The sequence below is a fragment of the Ictalurus punctatus genome, chromosome 10 (assembly GCF_001660625.3).
Source record: "Ictalurus punctatus breed USDA103 chromosome 10, Coco_2.0, whole genome shotgun sequence".
In the NCBI taxonomy this organism is placed as follows: Eukaryota; Metazoa; Chordata; class Actinopteri; order Siluriformes; family Ictaluridae; genus Ictalurus; species Ictalurus punctatus.
Window position 1 is genome coordinate 16,497,177 of NC_030425.2, and position 17,261 is coordinate 16,514,437.

Here is a 17,261-nt window from a genome sequence, read left to right on the forward strand (position 1 = left end):
TCTAGATAATAGTAATAATAATAATAATAATAATAATAATAATAATAATAATAATATGTCTCTGTTGCTTTCTTTTGGCTAAAATGAATATTTTAATCATCAAAAAGAGGACATATCTGGCACAAACTGGACGTCTTGCATGTCACATTATCTAAAGTATATACCTCATTTCGATGCTTAAAACTCAAAAGGATATTTTATTAACATGGGTGCTACAGAACCAGGGCCTGGAAGAAGCCTGTCTTTGTGTGTGTAAAGTCGAGGCGTGAGAAACATGTGGCTGAACAGATGTGGCCTTTCTAACAGAGGGGGTTCTGCTATGAAAAGGGGAAAGTGAGAGCAAGTGGGGGGCACAAAAATGGAATCATACACACGGTACATAACTCATAGAGCTCATGGACAGGACTGTAGTGAGGAGATTCCCTGAGGCCTGTGTCGTTTCTCTGTGTGACTCAGTGATGATTTTCTTTCCCATCCCTGAGGATTTTCGGCCATTTTGAAATGTCTGAATAGTCAGGACAGCTGGATTTGTGTTGTAAACTTGAAGATGATTATTACACAAGATTATAAAAGAGGCCTCAGGTTAGTAGCACGTTGTGTAATTAAAACTAGTAGCCGTGTTACCAAGCTAATTTAAGTAAAATAAATGATTATGTAATTAAAATTGATGGCCAGGTCTGCTAGCATAGATTGTGGTTAATAATGTATTGTATTGTGTATAAATAACCAAGTTTGTTAGTAAGCTAGCAAATTTTTGTAAGCTATTTATTGTGTATTTAAAGTGCCCCTATTAGGCTTTTTCAGATTTTACCTTTCATGTAGTGTGATATTTAGCTGTTTCTGATTGCACGACAAATGGATTTATTGACTCTCAAAATAAAGAACCGATTCTGAAAAGCTGAAACGAGTCGTCAGTAATTCCAGACTTACTTCCTGTACTAACCTACGTAATTTGGTAATAAAAAACCCGCCTCTGGCCTTCATCGGCTGCTTACGAGCAATGTGTTCTTTGACCCGCCCTCAAGCACTACAGTTGTAGTTGCCCTGAAAGAGCTAGGTTCCTGTTGTCGTCATGATCTAGAAGACGTTGTTTTCTGCGCTGCAAAAGCAAAATAAATTTTCATGGACTTCCAAGGGATGAGGATGTAAAGTGTCGGAGGTTAGAATTCATTTTTAAAATGTTACCACAGCAGTACAACTCTGACCTTCGTTTGTGTTCCCGTCATTTCAGTGACAACTGCTTCTCAAATCTAGCTGAAGTCAATGCGGGATTTGCGAAACGATTATTCATTAAAGACAGGGCCGGACTCACTTTATTTAGTCCATCTTCCGCCTCTGGATCACAACCTGTAAGTATGATTAATTATTTATGTATATATTTTCTACCAAGTGTTCCAAATACATAGTTTTGTGTTGTATACTTATGCAGCCAATGCACAGCTGTAGGCCTCTGCTAACTGGCTAACTCACATTATTGTCCACAAACTACATACAAACTTACCACTGAGAAACGTCCTGTTCTAGTCGGGCTTGTAATGGTGGTTCAGGTTGATCTTCCGATGTATCACTATCGGGCTGAACTTGATAAGGTAAAAACGACAACATTATTACTGAGCTGAAATTCAGATATGGTAGTGGGTGTTTCCTTTCCGACATGTGCTGTAAGCGGTAGACCAATCACAACAGACTGGAACATGTGACCAATCAGAGCAGAGTATGTTCTCTGAAAGGAGGAGTTTAGAGTGAACAGATCCTTGAGCGAGTCGAAAAAGAGAAAAAGAGGTGATGCTGCAATGTAAATTATGAGAAAATTAAAGTGTTTTTTGACCTTTGATGCATGTAAACTTATTGTATGAGACCTCTAAAACAAAATTAGGCACGTTTATATAGCATAATAGGGGGGCTTTAAAACTGATAGACACGTTTGTTAGCAAGCTAGATAAAGTTAGGTAACCTACTGTATTATGTTAGCACTAAACTGCATGCAAATAGTACATATTTCACATGCCTTTGAGGAAAATAATCTGCGTAGAATAATAAACAGTTTATTGATTTTTTAAATACACTTATACCCTCATTAAACTGCCATTCTGGCAGTTGTACCTCCATAACATGCACAAAAATAGCTAGCTGGCTATCTAACTGCTAGTAAACTTGCATTTGTCCCAGTTTGACATGAGTCCTGATTAACATTGTTATATCCTCAATGATTCGTTTAATAGTAGCTACACATGTCAAAATATAACGTATCTTAGTATGCAATCAGTTTTACACAAAAGTACTGAGAAAGTTGTAGCTGTAGAGATGTGTTGACACATTCTGCTTAAATATCAACATATGCAATCAGTGGAGGTTACTATTCATAAAAAGTAGGCTTTTTGTGAAGGTCTACTGTAAACTGCTAATCATTACCTCGAGTATGGTATGGTGCAATCCTCTTGGGTGTGGCCTCGTGCAATATCTGTTACAGGTTTAAAAGTTTAAAGGTTTGATCTCCATGCGTGATTAAAGTAATGGCCCCAGTATACAGAAAGCTGTGCACTAGAGGAGTGTTTCAAGTGTTTCTCATTACAGAGCAGCTGTCCAACAGCTTTCCACAGAGATGACAGAGGAGTAGGCTGCCTTCAAAGTAAAGCAGCTGTTTCTTAAAATGGCACCCTATTGTTTGAGTCTACAAATCTGAAACATTAGCCATTTCAAGCATATTTCTGTGTGATAATATTCAGAGACAAGCTAAGTGTATTACTTCACCTATCAAAATGAGACTTACACATTTTATCCTCGTACCAAAAAATGTACTCCATCAGCTAAGAAATGTTTGGCACCTATAATCAAATACAGTGGGGGGAAATAAGTATTGGATGCGTCAACATTTTTTTCAGTAAATATATTTCCAATGAGGTTATTCACATTAAATTTTCACCAGACATCACTATTAACTCAATAAATCTGGAAATATAAAGAATTCACAACATTAAAGTCCATAAATAAAGTTATAAAGGTTTGCAAGCAAGCTAGCTAACATTTGGGTTAGTAGAACATTGCACAATTAAAACCAGTAGCATTTTTGCTAAGCCAATTTAAGTAAAAATAATTGATTGTGTAGTTAAAATTGATGGCCAGGTTTGCTAGCAAACATTGGAGTTAATTGTGTATTATGAATCAATTGGCAAATTTGTTAGTAAGCTAGCAAATTTTTGTAAACTATTTTATTGTGTATTTAAAACTGATAGGCACGTTTGTTAGGATCCGTGTTTATGGCCAGTATTTGCGTTGTTTAAAATGCTAAAATGGTGTGTTTTGGTTCAGTAAAACCAAGCTAATTAACATCCTACTATATGCATCAGTAGCTATCTCTGTAGTACATACTCACTGTTATATTGCCTTTGCTGAGTGTGCACTTTGTATGAGAATAGTCATCAGAGCAATCACTGAGGAAGAATTGCACTTCAGGGCTCTGGGGTTTTGTAGCCAGACGCAGTTACACCACTCACAACTGCAAGTGACTGTACATCTCACATCCACAGGGAAGAAACATCGCAATGATAATGTTTCAAAATAGCAAAGCCTTCCCTGCAGGTCTGTCTCTCTCTCTCTCTCTCTCTCTCTCTCTCTCTCTCTCTCTCTCTCTCTCTCTCACACACACACACACACACACACACACACACACACAAACGCCAGACATCTCAGTGGAATTACATACAGCATCTAGGGTTAGCAACTTACACAATCTGCTCAGTCTTAGATGAGAACCCTGTGGGTTGCTGGAACATTCAAACAGATGGCTTTTATTTGCACCACTTGCAAATGTTAGTATCCGCTTAGCTGTGTTTAAAAAAAACTGAAAGTCTTTTATTACCAAACCAACACTGGTGTTTATGGTGTTGTTTATAGTTCCAGCTGTTTAGATCAGTAGCATTAGTCTGGAATGAAGCTTGATTAGGGATGTTTATTGGCAATAACGTATACCCGTAAATTTGACTGAATGGAACGTCTTGATATACAGTTTAAAGTTTGAAGATGCTGATCACGTTGAATACGATCCTGCGATCCTGTTCAGGCACATCCTGTGATGTGTTGGCTAGAAACCACGACTCATTTTCATTCTCATTTGAAAGTGTTGTCTCATGAATAGGAACACCAAATTCTTGTTGCTAGCTAAATGCCAGCAAAGCATATAGGATCAGTCACTTGAGTGAGCCTTTACCCATTCAGGAAGTGCTTGGTTGGGATTTGTGGTCATGGTTGCTTGCCAGAAGCTATGTTTAGACCAGACCTGGCAAGCCTGAAGAAAAATAATGCATAGTCTAAGGTCGATACTGCAGTGTGTATATATATAAATACAGTATCTCACAAAAGTGAGTACACCCCTCAGATTTGCATAAATATTTGATTATATCTTTTAATGTGACAACACTGAAGAAATTACACTTTACTACAATGTAAAGTAGTGAGTGTACAGCTTGTGTAACAGTGTAAATTTGCTGTCCCCTCAAAATAACTCAACACACAGCTATTAATGTCTAAACCGCTGGCAACAAAAGTGAGTACACCCCTAAGTGAAAATGTCCAAATTGGGCCCAATTAGCCATTTTCCCGCCCCGGTGTCATGTGACTTGTTAGTGTTCCAAGGTCTCGGGTGTGAATGGGGAGCAGGTGTGTTAAATATGGTGTCATCTCTCTCACACTCCCTCATACTGGTCACTAGAAGTTCAACATGGCACCTCATAGCAAAGAACTCTCTGAGGAAAAAGAATTGTTGCTCTACATGAAGATGGCCTAGGCTAAAAGAAGATTGCCAAGACACTGACACTGAGCTGCAGAACGGTGGCCAAGACCATACAGCGGTTTAACAGGACAGGTTCCACTCAGAACAGGCCTCGCCATGGTCGACCAAAGAAGTTGAGTGAACGTGCTCAGCATCATATACATTGGTTGTCTTTGGGAAATAGACATATGAGTGCTGCCAGCACTGCTGCAGAGGTTGAAGGGGTGGGGGTCAGCCTGTCAGTGCTCAGACCATACGCCGCACACTGCATCAAATTGGTCTGCATGGCTGTCGTCCCAGAAGGAAGCCTCTTCTAAAGATGATGCACAAGAAAGCCTGCAAACAGTTTGCTGAAGACAAGCAGACTAAGGACATGGATTACTGGAACCATGTCCTGTGGTCTGATGAGACCAAGATAAACTTATTTGGTTCAGATGGTGTCAAGCGTGTGTGGCGGCAACCAGGTGAGGAGTACAAAGACAAGTGTGTCTTGCCTACAGTCAAACATGGTGGTGGGATAGTCATGGTCTGGGGCTGCATGAGTGCTGCCGGCACTGGGGAGCTACAGTTCATTGAGGGAACCATGAATGCCAACATGTACTGTGACATACTGAAGCAGAGCATGATCCCCTCCCTTCGGAAACTGGGCTGCAGGGCAGTATTCCAGCATGATAACGACCCCGTACACACCTCCAAATTGACCACTGCCATGCTAAAGAAGCTGAGGGTGAAGGTGGTGGACTAAACCCTACTGAGCATCTGTGGGGCATCCTCAAACGGAAGGTGGAGGAGCACAAGGTCTCTAACATCCACCAGCTCCGTGGTGTCATCATAGATGAGTGGAAGAGGACTCCACTGGCAACCTGTGAAGCTCTGGTGAACACCATGCCCAAGAGGGTTAAGGCAGTGCTGGAAAATAATGGTGGCCACATAAAATATTGACACTTTGGGCCCAATTTGGACATTTTCACTTAGGGGTGTACTCACTTTTGTTGCCAGCAGTTTAGTCATTAATGTCTGTGTGTTGAGTTATTTTGAGGGGACAGCAAATTTACACTGTTACACAAGCTGTACACTCACTACTTTACATTGTAGCAAAGTGTCATTTCTTCAGTGTTGTCACATTAAAATATATAATCAAATATTCACAAAAATGTGAGGGGTGTACTCACTTTTGTGAGATACTGTATATATATACAGGTTTGTACTGTAACCACCAGGCATTTGGAGGAAAAGCTGATGCTTGTCTGTTTTAGTTAAGATGGACCCCCAGCTTCACTGGGATTCAAACTCACAATGTCCAGAGAATAGGGCAAACACATTTCTGTTGTGCCACTCAGGAGAATATTTTCGATTGATAATCATAGCAGCATACAGCAATGTTAAAATGTGGCGCCTATATGCAGAATGTACAAAGGTTTATCAGGTCTGGTTTACTCCAGTGCTATGCTATGTTTATCTCAGAGCTGGATTGTTAAGCTCTACTGAGACAGAATTAATATTATTACAATTCCCTCTGATGTTCATCATGATGACCGGTATTCTGAGCAGCTTTATTTATCTTTGAATATGCAAATCATCTAGTGATATGGGGGGAAAACACGCCCTTGGGGGGCCTTTTTAGATTTCAACATAGATTAAAACTTGTGGAAATGGACTGCCCAGTTTAGGAAATGCAGATATTTACTTTGTTTACTTATTTACTAGTGAGATGATGAGTAAGGTTTACTGACACACTTCCTCTAAACAAAAACATTTTAACCCCTTACACATCAGGCTTATTATTCAATTGTTTGTATTAAAGCATATTTAGTAGCTATTATTAATTTTTTTATTTAATAACAATCAGAGGAAAGGTGTGCAGTTGCAAGAGTGAGAAGTTTGGACTTGCTGGCAGCTCCCGGGAGGTTAAGGTTTTAAAGTTAGCATATTTCTTTAAAGAAACGTACATATATGGGAATAGAGAAAGGATACAGTAATTGAGTACCAGGGTGGGAAAATCCACTCTTCAAAACTTTTTCCCTTCAGGGGGGAGCCATTAAAGCTTCTATGTAGAAGTTTACACCAGTGGAAGCCCACACCCTTTTGGAAGTGCCCTCAATTATCAAGCAAACCCTTAAGGATCCCCTGAAGAACTATTGTATTTTAAGGACATATCACAACATTAAACGTCACAATAAATAGATAAAACGTATGACTTGCCATTCTTTAATGATTAAAACAAATTGTAATTGTTAGCAAATTGCTGTGGTGTAAGAGGAATAAACACTTTGGCAATTGTTGTTATAGGAAAATAATCAACTAAAGGGTCACTCTACAAACTAACAGTCACTCTAACCTGCATTGGGCTGGATCACACCACCCTACTGTTGATTATTTCCAGTAACATGCCTAGTTACGCTGAGGCATGTCTAGATACATGCCTCAAAAGTTTTATTCCTTACTTAATGAATAATGTTAAAAAGTATCATAATGTAATTAACAAAACATGGGTCAGGATATCTGACAATGGAAACATACTTGACTAAGAGAATGTGTACCTTTTCAATATTTCTCAAGTGTCCTGAAATTCTACTTAAATATGAAACAATGAAATCTAATACTGCAATTACTATACACTTCTGCTGAGTACAATGCAAAAGCAAATGGCTCCTCTCTCCTTAGTCTGAGATTTCATTGCAGCATTATTAAGCTTCTTAGTGCATATTTCAGGAGTTGCACTTGCACACACAGTCTATTCAATAATATGTGGCCCTGATAAAACTTTCTCCAGTGTTTTAGTGTATGCATGTTCAGTTACATAATACTTCTGGTGGTATGCAGTCAAAATGGTGAATGGTCAGAGTAGAAAAACCTCACATGCTCATATAACAACACCCCCACCTCACAGAGGGCCTTGGTCATGGTGGGGTTAAAATGTCTCAACTCTGCAGTGTGCCTATGCTCTGCTCACCACTGTCCAGCCAATCAGCTTCAGTGTTTTTTCACACACCCATTGACCTGCATCCCAAACTCAGAAACTAAGTTCTATTACATTCTATCTCTAAGTTCCAAGATCAAAACAAGCTCCTCACTACGATTCAGCCTCCACACTGCAGTCACCCTCACTGTCACTGGTCCTGCTGGGAAATGCTGGTGCTTTTCTTCTTTTACACAAATCAAAATGTCAAATGAAATGTCACATGACAAAATGTCACACCTGGTATGAGCTTTTTTAAATAGATTATTTAGATTTAGTAGGCATTTAGTAGTCTAATCTACTTGAATAAACAGGACTGATTTTACTCATGCTGATTCATTCGTCCATAGATTTATATGTTAATGTTTGTGAAGCACAAATGATATTATAGCATTGTAATAATGTAGCTCTTTATGAATACACACACACACACACACACACACACACACACACACACACACACACACACACACACACATATATATATATATATATATATATATATATATATATATATATATATATATATATATATATATATATATAACCATTAAAACATAGTGCTGCCATGTACTGTGTTCATTTTTACACAAAGTTTATACATAATTTTTTTTTTTTTTTAAACATTACTTATGTAAGTCAGATTAATTAAAAAGCATATAATTAAACTAAACATTCACTGATTATTTTATTATTATTATTATTATTATTATTATTATTACATTAAAAATGTGATTATTCAGTTAACAAAAATAGTGTATTCTTGCTGCAATGTCCAGTGATCATTTTTAGAAGAAAGAACAACCTTAATCTTAAATTATTCTTTATGTCCAACAGATACTTTTTATTTAATTAGTTAAACGAAAAAGTTTCAAAGATTACACGCCTCCTAATAGTGAACGATTAAAAGACTGATGGTGGTGAGCGTCCAGGCTTTTGCTGCTTTTGCCCCGCCCATTGCCGCCAACAGGACCAATAATTTTACATCTTATTTGTATATGGACCAATAGAAAGGGAATGATTTGCATATGAGGTCCATAAAAACACGCGTCTAACGGCGACTCTTTCAAACTAGTGGATATGCTCAACTCGCTCAGGACTTTCACCAGGACTGAACCAAACTTTAGTTTGCAATTATTATTTTATAAAACCCGAATAAATATTTAGTACTTGTCCTTAAGCGAATATGGGAAGAGAAAACACTGTTTTGCTCATCATCTGGATGTATTTTTTGAGTCTTTCTTCCAGTTTTTCAACCACAATTGCTCCAACAGTGGAAACAAGCGCATTCAGTAAGTAGAAATGGTTCTAATCTTATTATTGTATTACATTATATATAATTTCCTTCCGATTGGAGTAACATTGGTTTGGAGTGGAAGTTGTCCCCTCTTTCTTGCAGCTGTTAGTATAAACTGAGTGAAATGAAGGGAGTCGCTCAGATTAAACTAAACAGATTGTGGAGCCCTCAGTGCTGAGTCAGTGTGCTGGGGCCCTGCACAGACTCTCTGATTTTGCACAAATATAAGAAAGAATATAAATCTTATTATTATTATTATTATTATTATTATTATTATTATTATCTTTATTATTATTATTGGCTCAATTTATGCAAATAAAAATTCATGCATGAACTAAAAGCATTTGCATTACAGACTTTTAGAATGTAATGCAACCCTGCGTGTATTGTGTTCTGTTTTTATTTTTGCTTTTCTCTCAGCTTTTCTGTCTAAATTTTTTTGTATTGCATCATTAGCTAGTTTTTAAAATAGTAAGTCTGTAGGTCTTCAGGCACCACATGCTACTATTTTTCCAATTCTAGTTTTAAATTGCAAGGGTTGCAAGAACTCAAGCATTTAAGGAAGGTTTAAGGAAATATGTGTATTTGACCATTTAAAAGTGCACTGCTGCATTAAACAGTTTGTCAACTTGTGTTTAAGTAGGCAACATCACAACCAACTCTACAGACTGGATGATGGACTTCAGCGACATTGAGTCCAAATTTGCTCTGAGAACAATCGAGGAACCAGAGGAAGATCTATGCTACATCGCTCCTGGCCAGCAGGACACCATTAAAGAGTGCAATTTCAATCCAGACACCAAGACTTTTATAGTCATTCATGGCTGGACGGTAAGTCCATAAATTCAAAAAGTGTGTTACAGCAAAGTGAGTGTGAACATGTTTCCCACAGACTGATCACCTGATCTGTGTACAGGTTACTGGCATGTATGAGAGCTGGGTTTCCAAACTGGTGACGGCGCTGTATGAACGCGAGCCAACGGCCAACGTCATTGTGGTAGACTGGCTGGACCGGGCACAGCAACATTACCCAACCTCAGCTGCCTACACCAAGCCGGTGGGCCGGGATGTGGCCAAGTTTGTCAACTGGCTACAGGTCAGAAACTAAGCTCAGACTCCCAAGAGCTGTCACTATATTTAGATTTGAATATGTGCGTCTGCAAAGTGGCAGCATATTATGTTAAACATATAGTTTAGAGACAATAATATCAATACAAAAGTTTGCATCTCCCTTTCTAAATGTTGCAGAAATCTTCTCTAATAATATTTATGTCCTGCCTTTGCCTTTATAACCACCTACAAACTTTTTCACATCCTCTGAAGAGCTCTTGGGGCTTCTTAGTTGTAATAGTAATAGTATATATATATAAATATAATAAATATATTCAAAATCATTTTCTAATGGTTGTACTAGGAGCTGGTGATATGAAAAAAATATAATCTAAAAGGCACTTCTACAATACACAAAAATGTATCTGAATATATGTAAATATATATATAAACAATAAAGTTGAAAAGTAGAAAAATATTTCACAAAAAAACTACATTGTTTTTACCATTTTAACCAGTACACAATTTAAATATTAAATCAGATGTTGTCTGACATTGTAATTACATTTATCTAAACATTTGTATTTGTATTTTTTTTTTTAACCATTAAAAAAAAAAAAGACATTATGATATCCATGAAACTGTATTGTGACATAATATATCACAGTTTAGAAATTGCTCAGCCCTAGATTGTGCTTTGTGATTTGAGTTTTAAATCTTGTTTCAAAATTCACCCACATTTTGTTTTTCCATGCTGACATTGTACATTCTCTGAAAAGAGGATACTAGGAAAGACTAGGGAAGTTTTTTTTTCTGAAAGTGGAGACATATTTTCCTATTTTTCTATTAAAAAGCTACAGGTAGTGCAAATATTTGCACCATATAATTTAAGGTAAAATAGAAATAGCTATTCCTCTATAACACCCATATAAACCATTTGTAATTAAAGCATCTTCCCTGTGAATAAAGGTCTTGCTATGCTCATTTCCTGATGACAGGCCGAGCTGGAGTATCCATGGGAGAAGCTTCACTTCCTGGGCTACAGTTTGGGTGCTCATGTAGCTGGCATCGCAGGACTCCTCACAAAGAACAAAGTCAGCAGGATCACAGGTAACCCCGTCAACATTCATCTGTCCTGCTGGACTAAATTGAAGTTTTAATTCTGCTGGTTTGGTTACGTCTCTATTAAAGTCATTATTAGATTACAGAGACCCCATGATTGTCTTTAGGAGCACAGATTAGAACTGTTAACCCTTCAGAGGACTTCTGCATTTTTACATGCAGTTTTCTTTTTCTTGTGATTTAACTTCTTAAACACCCAGGAGCTGGTAGTGGGTTCAGATATACATTCTTTACTCTCATAACTGCTTACATTTTCTGTTATTTTCACTGTAGTTAGTAAACATTATGTTATGTTTTAGGATGAATATTTGAATAATAAACTGGGAGTTTTGCAATGTAAATTATCTGCAACATTAAGAAATATGTTTTGTATATAATTATGTAAATTTTCAAGTCAAAAAGTGTACATAGTTTGTGATTAGTGGTTAATGTTTAATTTGCTCATATCAAAGATGTCATAACTGTCAGTTATGACATATCAAATGGCAAGAATTCTTCAGAGGATTGACATTGGTGCTGCACAATATATCATTTATTAACTGATATCACAGACCACAGGTTGTTATTATACCCTGTGAAGGTTCCAGATTTTATAAGTGTTTTGATAAACCTTGACCATAAAATGAAAGTCGTGCATGCTGCTATAATTTAGCCAGTTTTATAGTGATAGTTATATGCATTAATGGTTTGATTGTCATTAGTTTTCAAGCATTTTTCATTTCTGTTGCTCCAGGCATGGATCCAGCTGGCCCAAGCTTTGAGTATGCTGACGCCCAGAGCACGCTGTCCCCAGATGATGCCCAGTTTGTTGACGTACTCCACACCAACACACGTGGCTCTCCAGACCGCAGCATCGGCATCCAGAGGCCCGTGGGCCACGTGGACATCTACCCCAACGGAGGGACGTTCCAGCCAGGGTGTGATCTGCAGAACACCATGATGATGGTGGCTACTTCAGGGTTGAGAAGTGCGTTCTCCTCATCATACAACAAGCAATTTACAGAACCAAAACATGAAAACAATTACGTCATCCTAAGATGCGTTCTATGACCTAAATTAGAGTGTTAAATACAAAAGCTATTTTAAAAAAGTTAATAGTATGCTTAGATATGTAGCTTATCTTATTCTTGCTGAAGAAATGGACCTCCACTTCCCATTTTTAAGAAAATTTTCTTATACAAATATATTTGGCATAAGTAGAATGTCAACATTACATGCACTCACAGTAGAGGTGTGCATTGAGACTGAGATTTCATTGGGCCCAACAAAATGTCAGAGAGTTGGGCAGATTTATTGCCATGCAGACAGCAGTGGGTGGTCAGATATGAAAGTTGCAGGACAAAAAAAGTTCACTTCCGTTAACATAGGTGCATACTGAGTACTTTGTGTGACACAATTACCACATTCATTCATCCTTAGTATCTGCTTTATCCTGGTCAATAAACTACTAATTTGTGGAATTTTGGGAAACAACCAGTTTCATTAGAAAATATCCTGAGCAGATACAAACAACAATAAAAAAAAATCTGTGGGAATGGGTGGGATTGGTCAAACTTGCTCAAGGTGTAGGCAGGATTGAGTGGGATTGGTCAGACTTTCTGTGGGAGTGGGTGGGATTGGGCAGACGTTCTGTGGGAGAGGGTGGGATTGGCCAACTTTTTGTGTGAGTGGGTGGGATTGATCAAACTTTCTGTTGGATTTGGCAGGATTGCTAAACTTTTTGTGGAAGCGGGTGGGATTGGTCAAAAGTTCTGCGGGATTGGGTGGGAGCGGTCAGATGTCCCTTCGGAGATGGAGGACGTGGAATTAAAATTCTCAGAATACCCGTCTAGTTCACAACATACATAGAAATACATCAAAGTTCAGAAAATATCAAATCTGAGCCAAAATTATAGGCCAGAATAGGTCAAATTCAATACATAGTGCATTCATAGTAAGAATGAGGGGAAGTTAACAGGTAGCACCTTACCACTGTTAGCATTTTACACTAGTAACTAGTAACAGAACTTGATCTTGTTCGTTGTCTTCACTAGACATGGACCAGATTGTGAAATGTTCCCATGAGCGCTCCATCCACCTCTTCATTGACTCCCTGGTCAACATGAAACAGCAAAGCATGGCGTACCGCTGTAGCTCCAAGGAGACCTTCAATAAGGGTGTATGTCTGAGCTGCCGCAAGAACCGCTGCAACAAGGTGGGCTACGAAGTCAACAAGGTGCGCAGCCGCCGCAGCAGCAAGATGTATACGAAGACCAGAGAGATGATGCCCTACAAAGGTAAAACATTAGGCTTGTAGCTTTAGTGCAAAACTAAAATGTCTTTTATGCAAGAGGAAACAATTGCTGCATTCCTTATTGTAATTATAGTTATGAAATTAATCTTAGTGTAGGTTGCGCTTTTTAGGCCAAGTCTTGGGCCAAAAATTGCATAAGAAATGGGTTGGTTTTAAATGTTGATTGTAAAGTTACATATTGAACACTTGAGATCATTTTTAGAGCTTTGTTTTGTGCTGTTATTTATAAAATGACAAACAATTGGTTGTAATGAGGTTGTAATTACTATGTTTGTGACATTAAAAGGTTAGTTTTACAACAGAGGCGCCTACAACACTACAATAATGGCTGTAAGCCAGCAGGTGTTTCCTTTCAAGATAAATCCGATTACTTCCTGTCTCTACATGGCAGTCTTTTATGTCTATTTCTGTTCCTCAGAATTATTTATTTATTTATTTTTACTCCTACACAGTTTTCCACTACCAAGTTAAAGTCCACTTCTTCAGCAACAGCAAAATAAGCTATACAGATCAGCCCATGAAGATTTCCCTGTATGGCTATTCTGGGGAGAAGGAGAACATCCCCTACATTATGTAAGTTGGTTTCAGTTTCTCAGGTCAAATACAAAGCATGAACGCTTGTCGATGGTGGTGCATTTCATGGTGTGTGTGTTGGATGTGACCCTGCAGGCCTGCTTTGAAAACCAACACCACCATCTCTTTCTTACTCACCACGGATGTAGACATTGGTGAGCTGCTGATGGTGAAGCTGCTCTGGGAGAAGGACACCATCCTCAGTTGGCCCTGGTGGAATCCAGACACTTTCCACATTCGCAAGCTGCGTGTCAAATCTGGGGAAACACAGTCCAGGTGATTAAAATGGGAATAGTAGGGGTGGAGCATAATTAATATGTATGAGTACAGTTGTATGTAGTTATGAAACAGTGTGTATTGGGTAAATGTTGGAAGACAATTAAGATTTAAATGGAGCATGCAGGATGTGCCTGTCAGTTCCATGGAAGGAGGCATGGCCTCACATTCAAAATGATAAAAATCTAACAGTGATAAAAAAACAAACAAATGATGCAGTACTGATTCACGATGTAATGCATCATAGTGTATTGTTAATCAGATTGTTGATTACATGTTAAGATGTGTAACTCAGGAAAAGTTACAAGCTTGCACATCTTTGGCTCTGTGCTGCCATACATCATTTCTCTACTCACCTCTGGTGTGTGTCTTTACATGGATTTGGTTAAGTTGAAAAAATACCCTTTGTGTTGATGTTCCATTTTAGAGCTATACACACCACTCATATTTTGCAGTATGTTTGCATAATTTCAGAGTGATCTTCATTGCCAAGGAAGGTGAGTTTGCCTACCTCACCCGTGGAGGGGAAGCTTCCATGTTTGTGAAAGACAAAGAAGCTCAGTCAAGCCACAAAAATAAAAGGTAGCATTTTGATTTATTTCCCAACTTACTGAAACACAGTAGCATCACAAAAGAGTCCTGCATTTACTACCAAGAATTTTTCATCATGTAACAAGGCTAAGATAAAATGTTATTAGTTGACACTTTGTATATATATATATATATATATATATATATATATATATATATATATATATATATATATATATATATATATATAGTTTGTTTGACTATGTCTTTGACTTTGACAGATTGCACAAGTTGAAGATGCATGGCAGCTCATTCAAAAATACTGCCATAGATGCTTAGAGATGCCCTCCCATTGCCACCATTTTCCCGGAAACTGAGAGGAACCTGCTGAAACCAGCCTGGGAGCGAGACGGTGCAGTTTCTGTACATTCTGATCCGAGCAAGTTAGCTCAGATAGTAGCATTTATGTGACCTTCACCCATAAGCACATCCTGTAAGGAATTCTACTTGCGATAACCTTTAACTGCTGAGCAGTTTAAATAAAAACACCTAACTTCTGATTACTGCTCAGTATTATCGATTAGTTGAACTTTATCTGAGGTCACTGACGCTCAGAGTAGAGCCAGAACTTGATGTGACTGGAGCCTAACCACTTCTTATTGGCTGTAAATAGGCATGTGACTGTGATAAAATTGGACCATTCAACAAATATCATGAAGGAAATGCTGCTGAGGTTTCTTTATAGTTGACAAAGCTGACCAATGAGACCAGCAAAGATGTTAGTGATGGGCAATAATGATAGGAAAATCATGCACATGCCTAGATGCTTAATATTTCTTTAAATGAAAGATAAGAAGTCCTTTATTGTTATGCAATATATATGTGCGTATATGTAAGTAAACTCTTACACTGTTATAATGTGTGTATTGAATTTCTGTCAGCGTTGGTCAAACCGAGGCGAAAGGAATAAACAATGTAAGGCAAAGTGGGCGTTATATGGGATTGCATTCAGCTCACAGGGGCACCATATGCCTAACTGACTGACTGATTGACCCATTGACTGACTGATTGACTCAGTGAGCGACTGACTGACTGATTGACTCACTGACTGACTGGCCAATTGATTTGCTGACTGACTGATTAACTTACTGATTCATTCACCGAGTCACTGTCGGATTGACTCACTGACTGACTAGCTCTGAAGGTAAAACCACCTGATGAAGGGAAATCAAATATGTTTATGACCCTGTTTATCTGCCTACATAGCAATCAACCACTGAGTGTCCTTGATCACAGTGACGTGCTTGACATTGCCATGTTCAGGTAGTTTATAATGCCGTGACGGTAGGCTTTGTGTATAAGATGTCATGGTGAAATTTTATAGAGTATAAAAGATGCACAACACTCAAAATCTCTTTCAAACACTGAAGCCAACTAAAACCTATTCATTACCTATCAGATACACTTAATGGTGTAGGCATGTTGACCACTTGCTAGCATGGGACCAAATATTCTCTTAGCTGAATCTATATACAGAAATGATCAGTGTAAATATGTTTAATTGTTCTATATTTGGAGATGTGCAAGTTTAAGTTGTTTTTGTGTCCATGTTTGAGTTACTGTGTTTGGCACAGGTCACTTTATAGGCTTGGATTAGTTTCCTGTTTGATCCATTCATCACTTAATGTCACAATCAGATGTTTTCATTCATTTTATCACTTGTTCACAATTCAATCAAAAGATCACTCAAGACCTAAAATGTATTTATCTAAACTGTTTGAGGCATGCAAAAGTTTAGGTTTTGATTGATTAATCATACACTTAATATTGCCTCATAATGCGATCATCTGCCAGATTGTTGAGAATTAAAGGAATTCTGAACATGCTTCTGAACACTTCCTGATTGTGACTTATATAGGTAAACTATACAGAATTCATTAGCTGTGCTGTTATAGTTCCCAGCATGCACCAGAAACCTAGTCCTGAGGAAATCATAAATTAAATAGACCTCATGAAGATGAATTTCCTCCATAAGAGCTATAAATACAACAGGATTATTTATTAATTGTATATATTTGTACATTAGCCTTGTTTAAACAATGTATACCCTTGAGATCATTCATCATATTAATATGCAATGCACTGCATAAGTATATTTTAATAAAGAGTATGTTGCCTTAAAACTGGCTAAATCTGTCTTTCTTTGAGTTTTATGCAGAAATTTTAAAAGACTTTATGATTTGGTCTGAATCAAAGACATAATTTGATAGAAACTAGCAGCTGCCTGAACTTGTCTGCTATTTTTGATACAGATCAAAACAGTTGATTAAACAGATGATAAGTTATGTGTAGGATTCATGACCACTGACAAAAACTAGAATGAATTTAAATG

The 17,261-nt window shown here is 37.8% G+C and overlaps 1 protein-coding gene across 2 annotated transcripts; it reads left to right on the forward strand.

The window, feature by feature from the left end:
- Window positions 1-8,784: 8,784 nt before the first annotated feature.
- Window positions 8,785-17,052, forward strand: lpl (lipoprotein lipase). 2 transcript variants are annotated; one of them, XM_017478440.3, is made up of 10 exons: window positions 8,785-9,019; window positions 9,668-9,855; window positions 9,941-10,120; window positions 11,073-11,184; window positions 11,930-12,163; window positions 13,230-13,472; window positions 13,942-14,062; window positions 14,159-14,338; window positions 14,813-14,920; window positions 15,151-17,052. In XM_017478440.3, the coding sequence occupies exons 1-10, from the start codon at window positions 8,914-8,916 to the stop codon at window positions 15,206-15,208; spliced, it is 1,530 nt and encodes a 509-aa protein (XP_017333929.1). In that variant the 5' UTR covers window positions 8,785-8,913; the 3' UTR covers window positions 15,209-17,052. The 2 variants fall into 2 exon arrangements, with proteins under 2 accessions (XP_017333929.1, NP_001316205.1); NM_001329276.1 differs by having other exon boundaries at window positions 8,796-9,019; window positions 9,665-9,855; window positions 15,151-15,578.
- The last annotated feature ends 209 nt before the right edge of the window (window positions 17,053-17,261 follow it).

Bases quoted from the DNA above. Each gene is read 5' to 3' on its own strand.
- lpl (NM_001329276.1), top strand. From the start codon at position 8,914: ATGGGAAGAGAAAACACTGTTTTGCTCATCATCTGGATGTATTTTTTG. The intron at 9,856-9,940 runs GTAAGTCCATAA...ATCTGTGTACAG, and splicing joins TAGTCATTCATGGCTGGACG to GTTACTGGCATGTATGAGAG. The intron at 10,121-11,072 runs GTCAGAAACTAA...TCCTGATGACAG, and splicing joins AGTTTGTCAACTGGCTACAG to GCCGAGCTGGAGTATCCATG.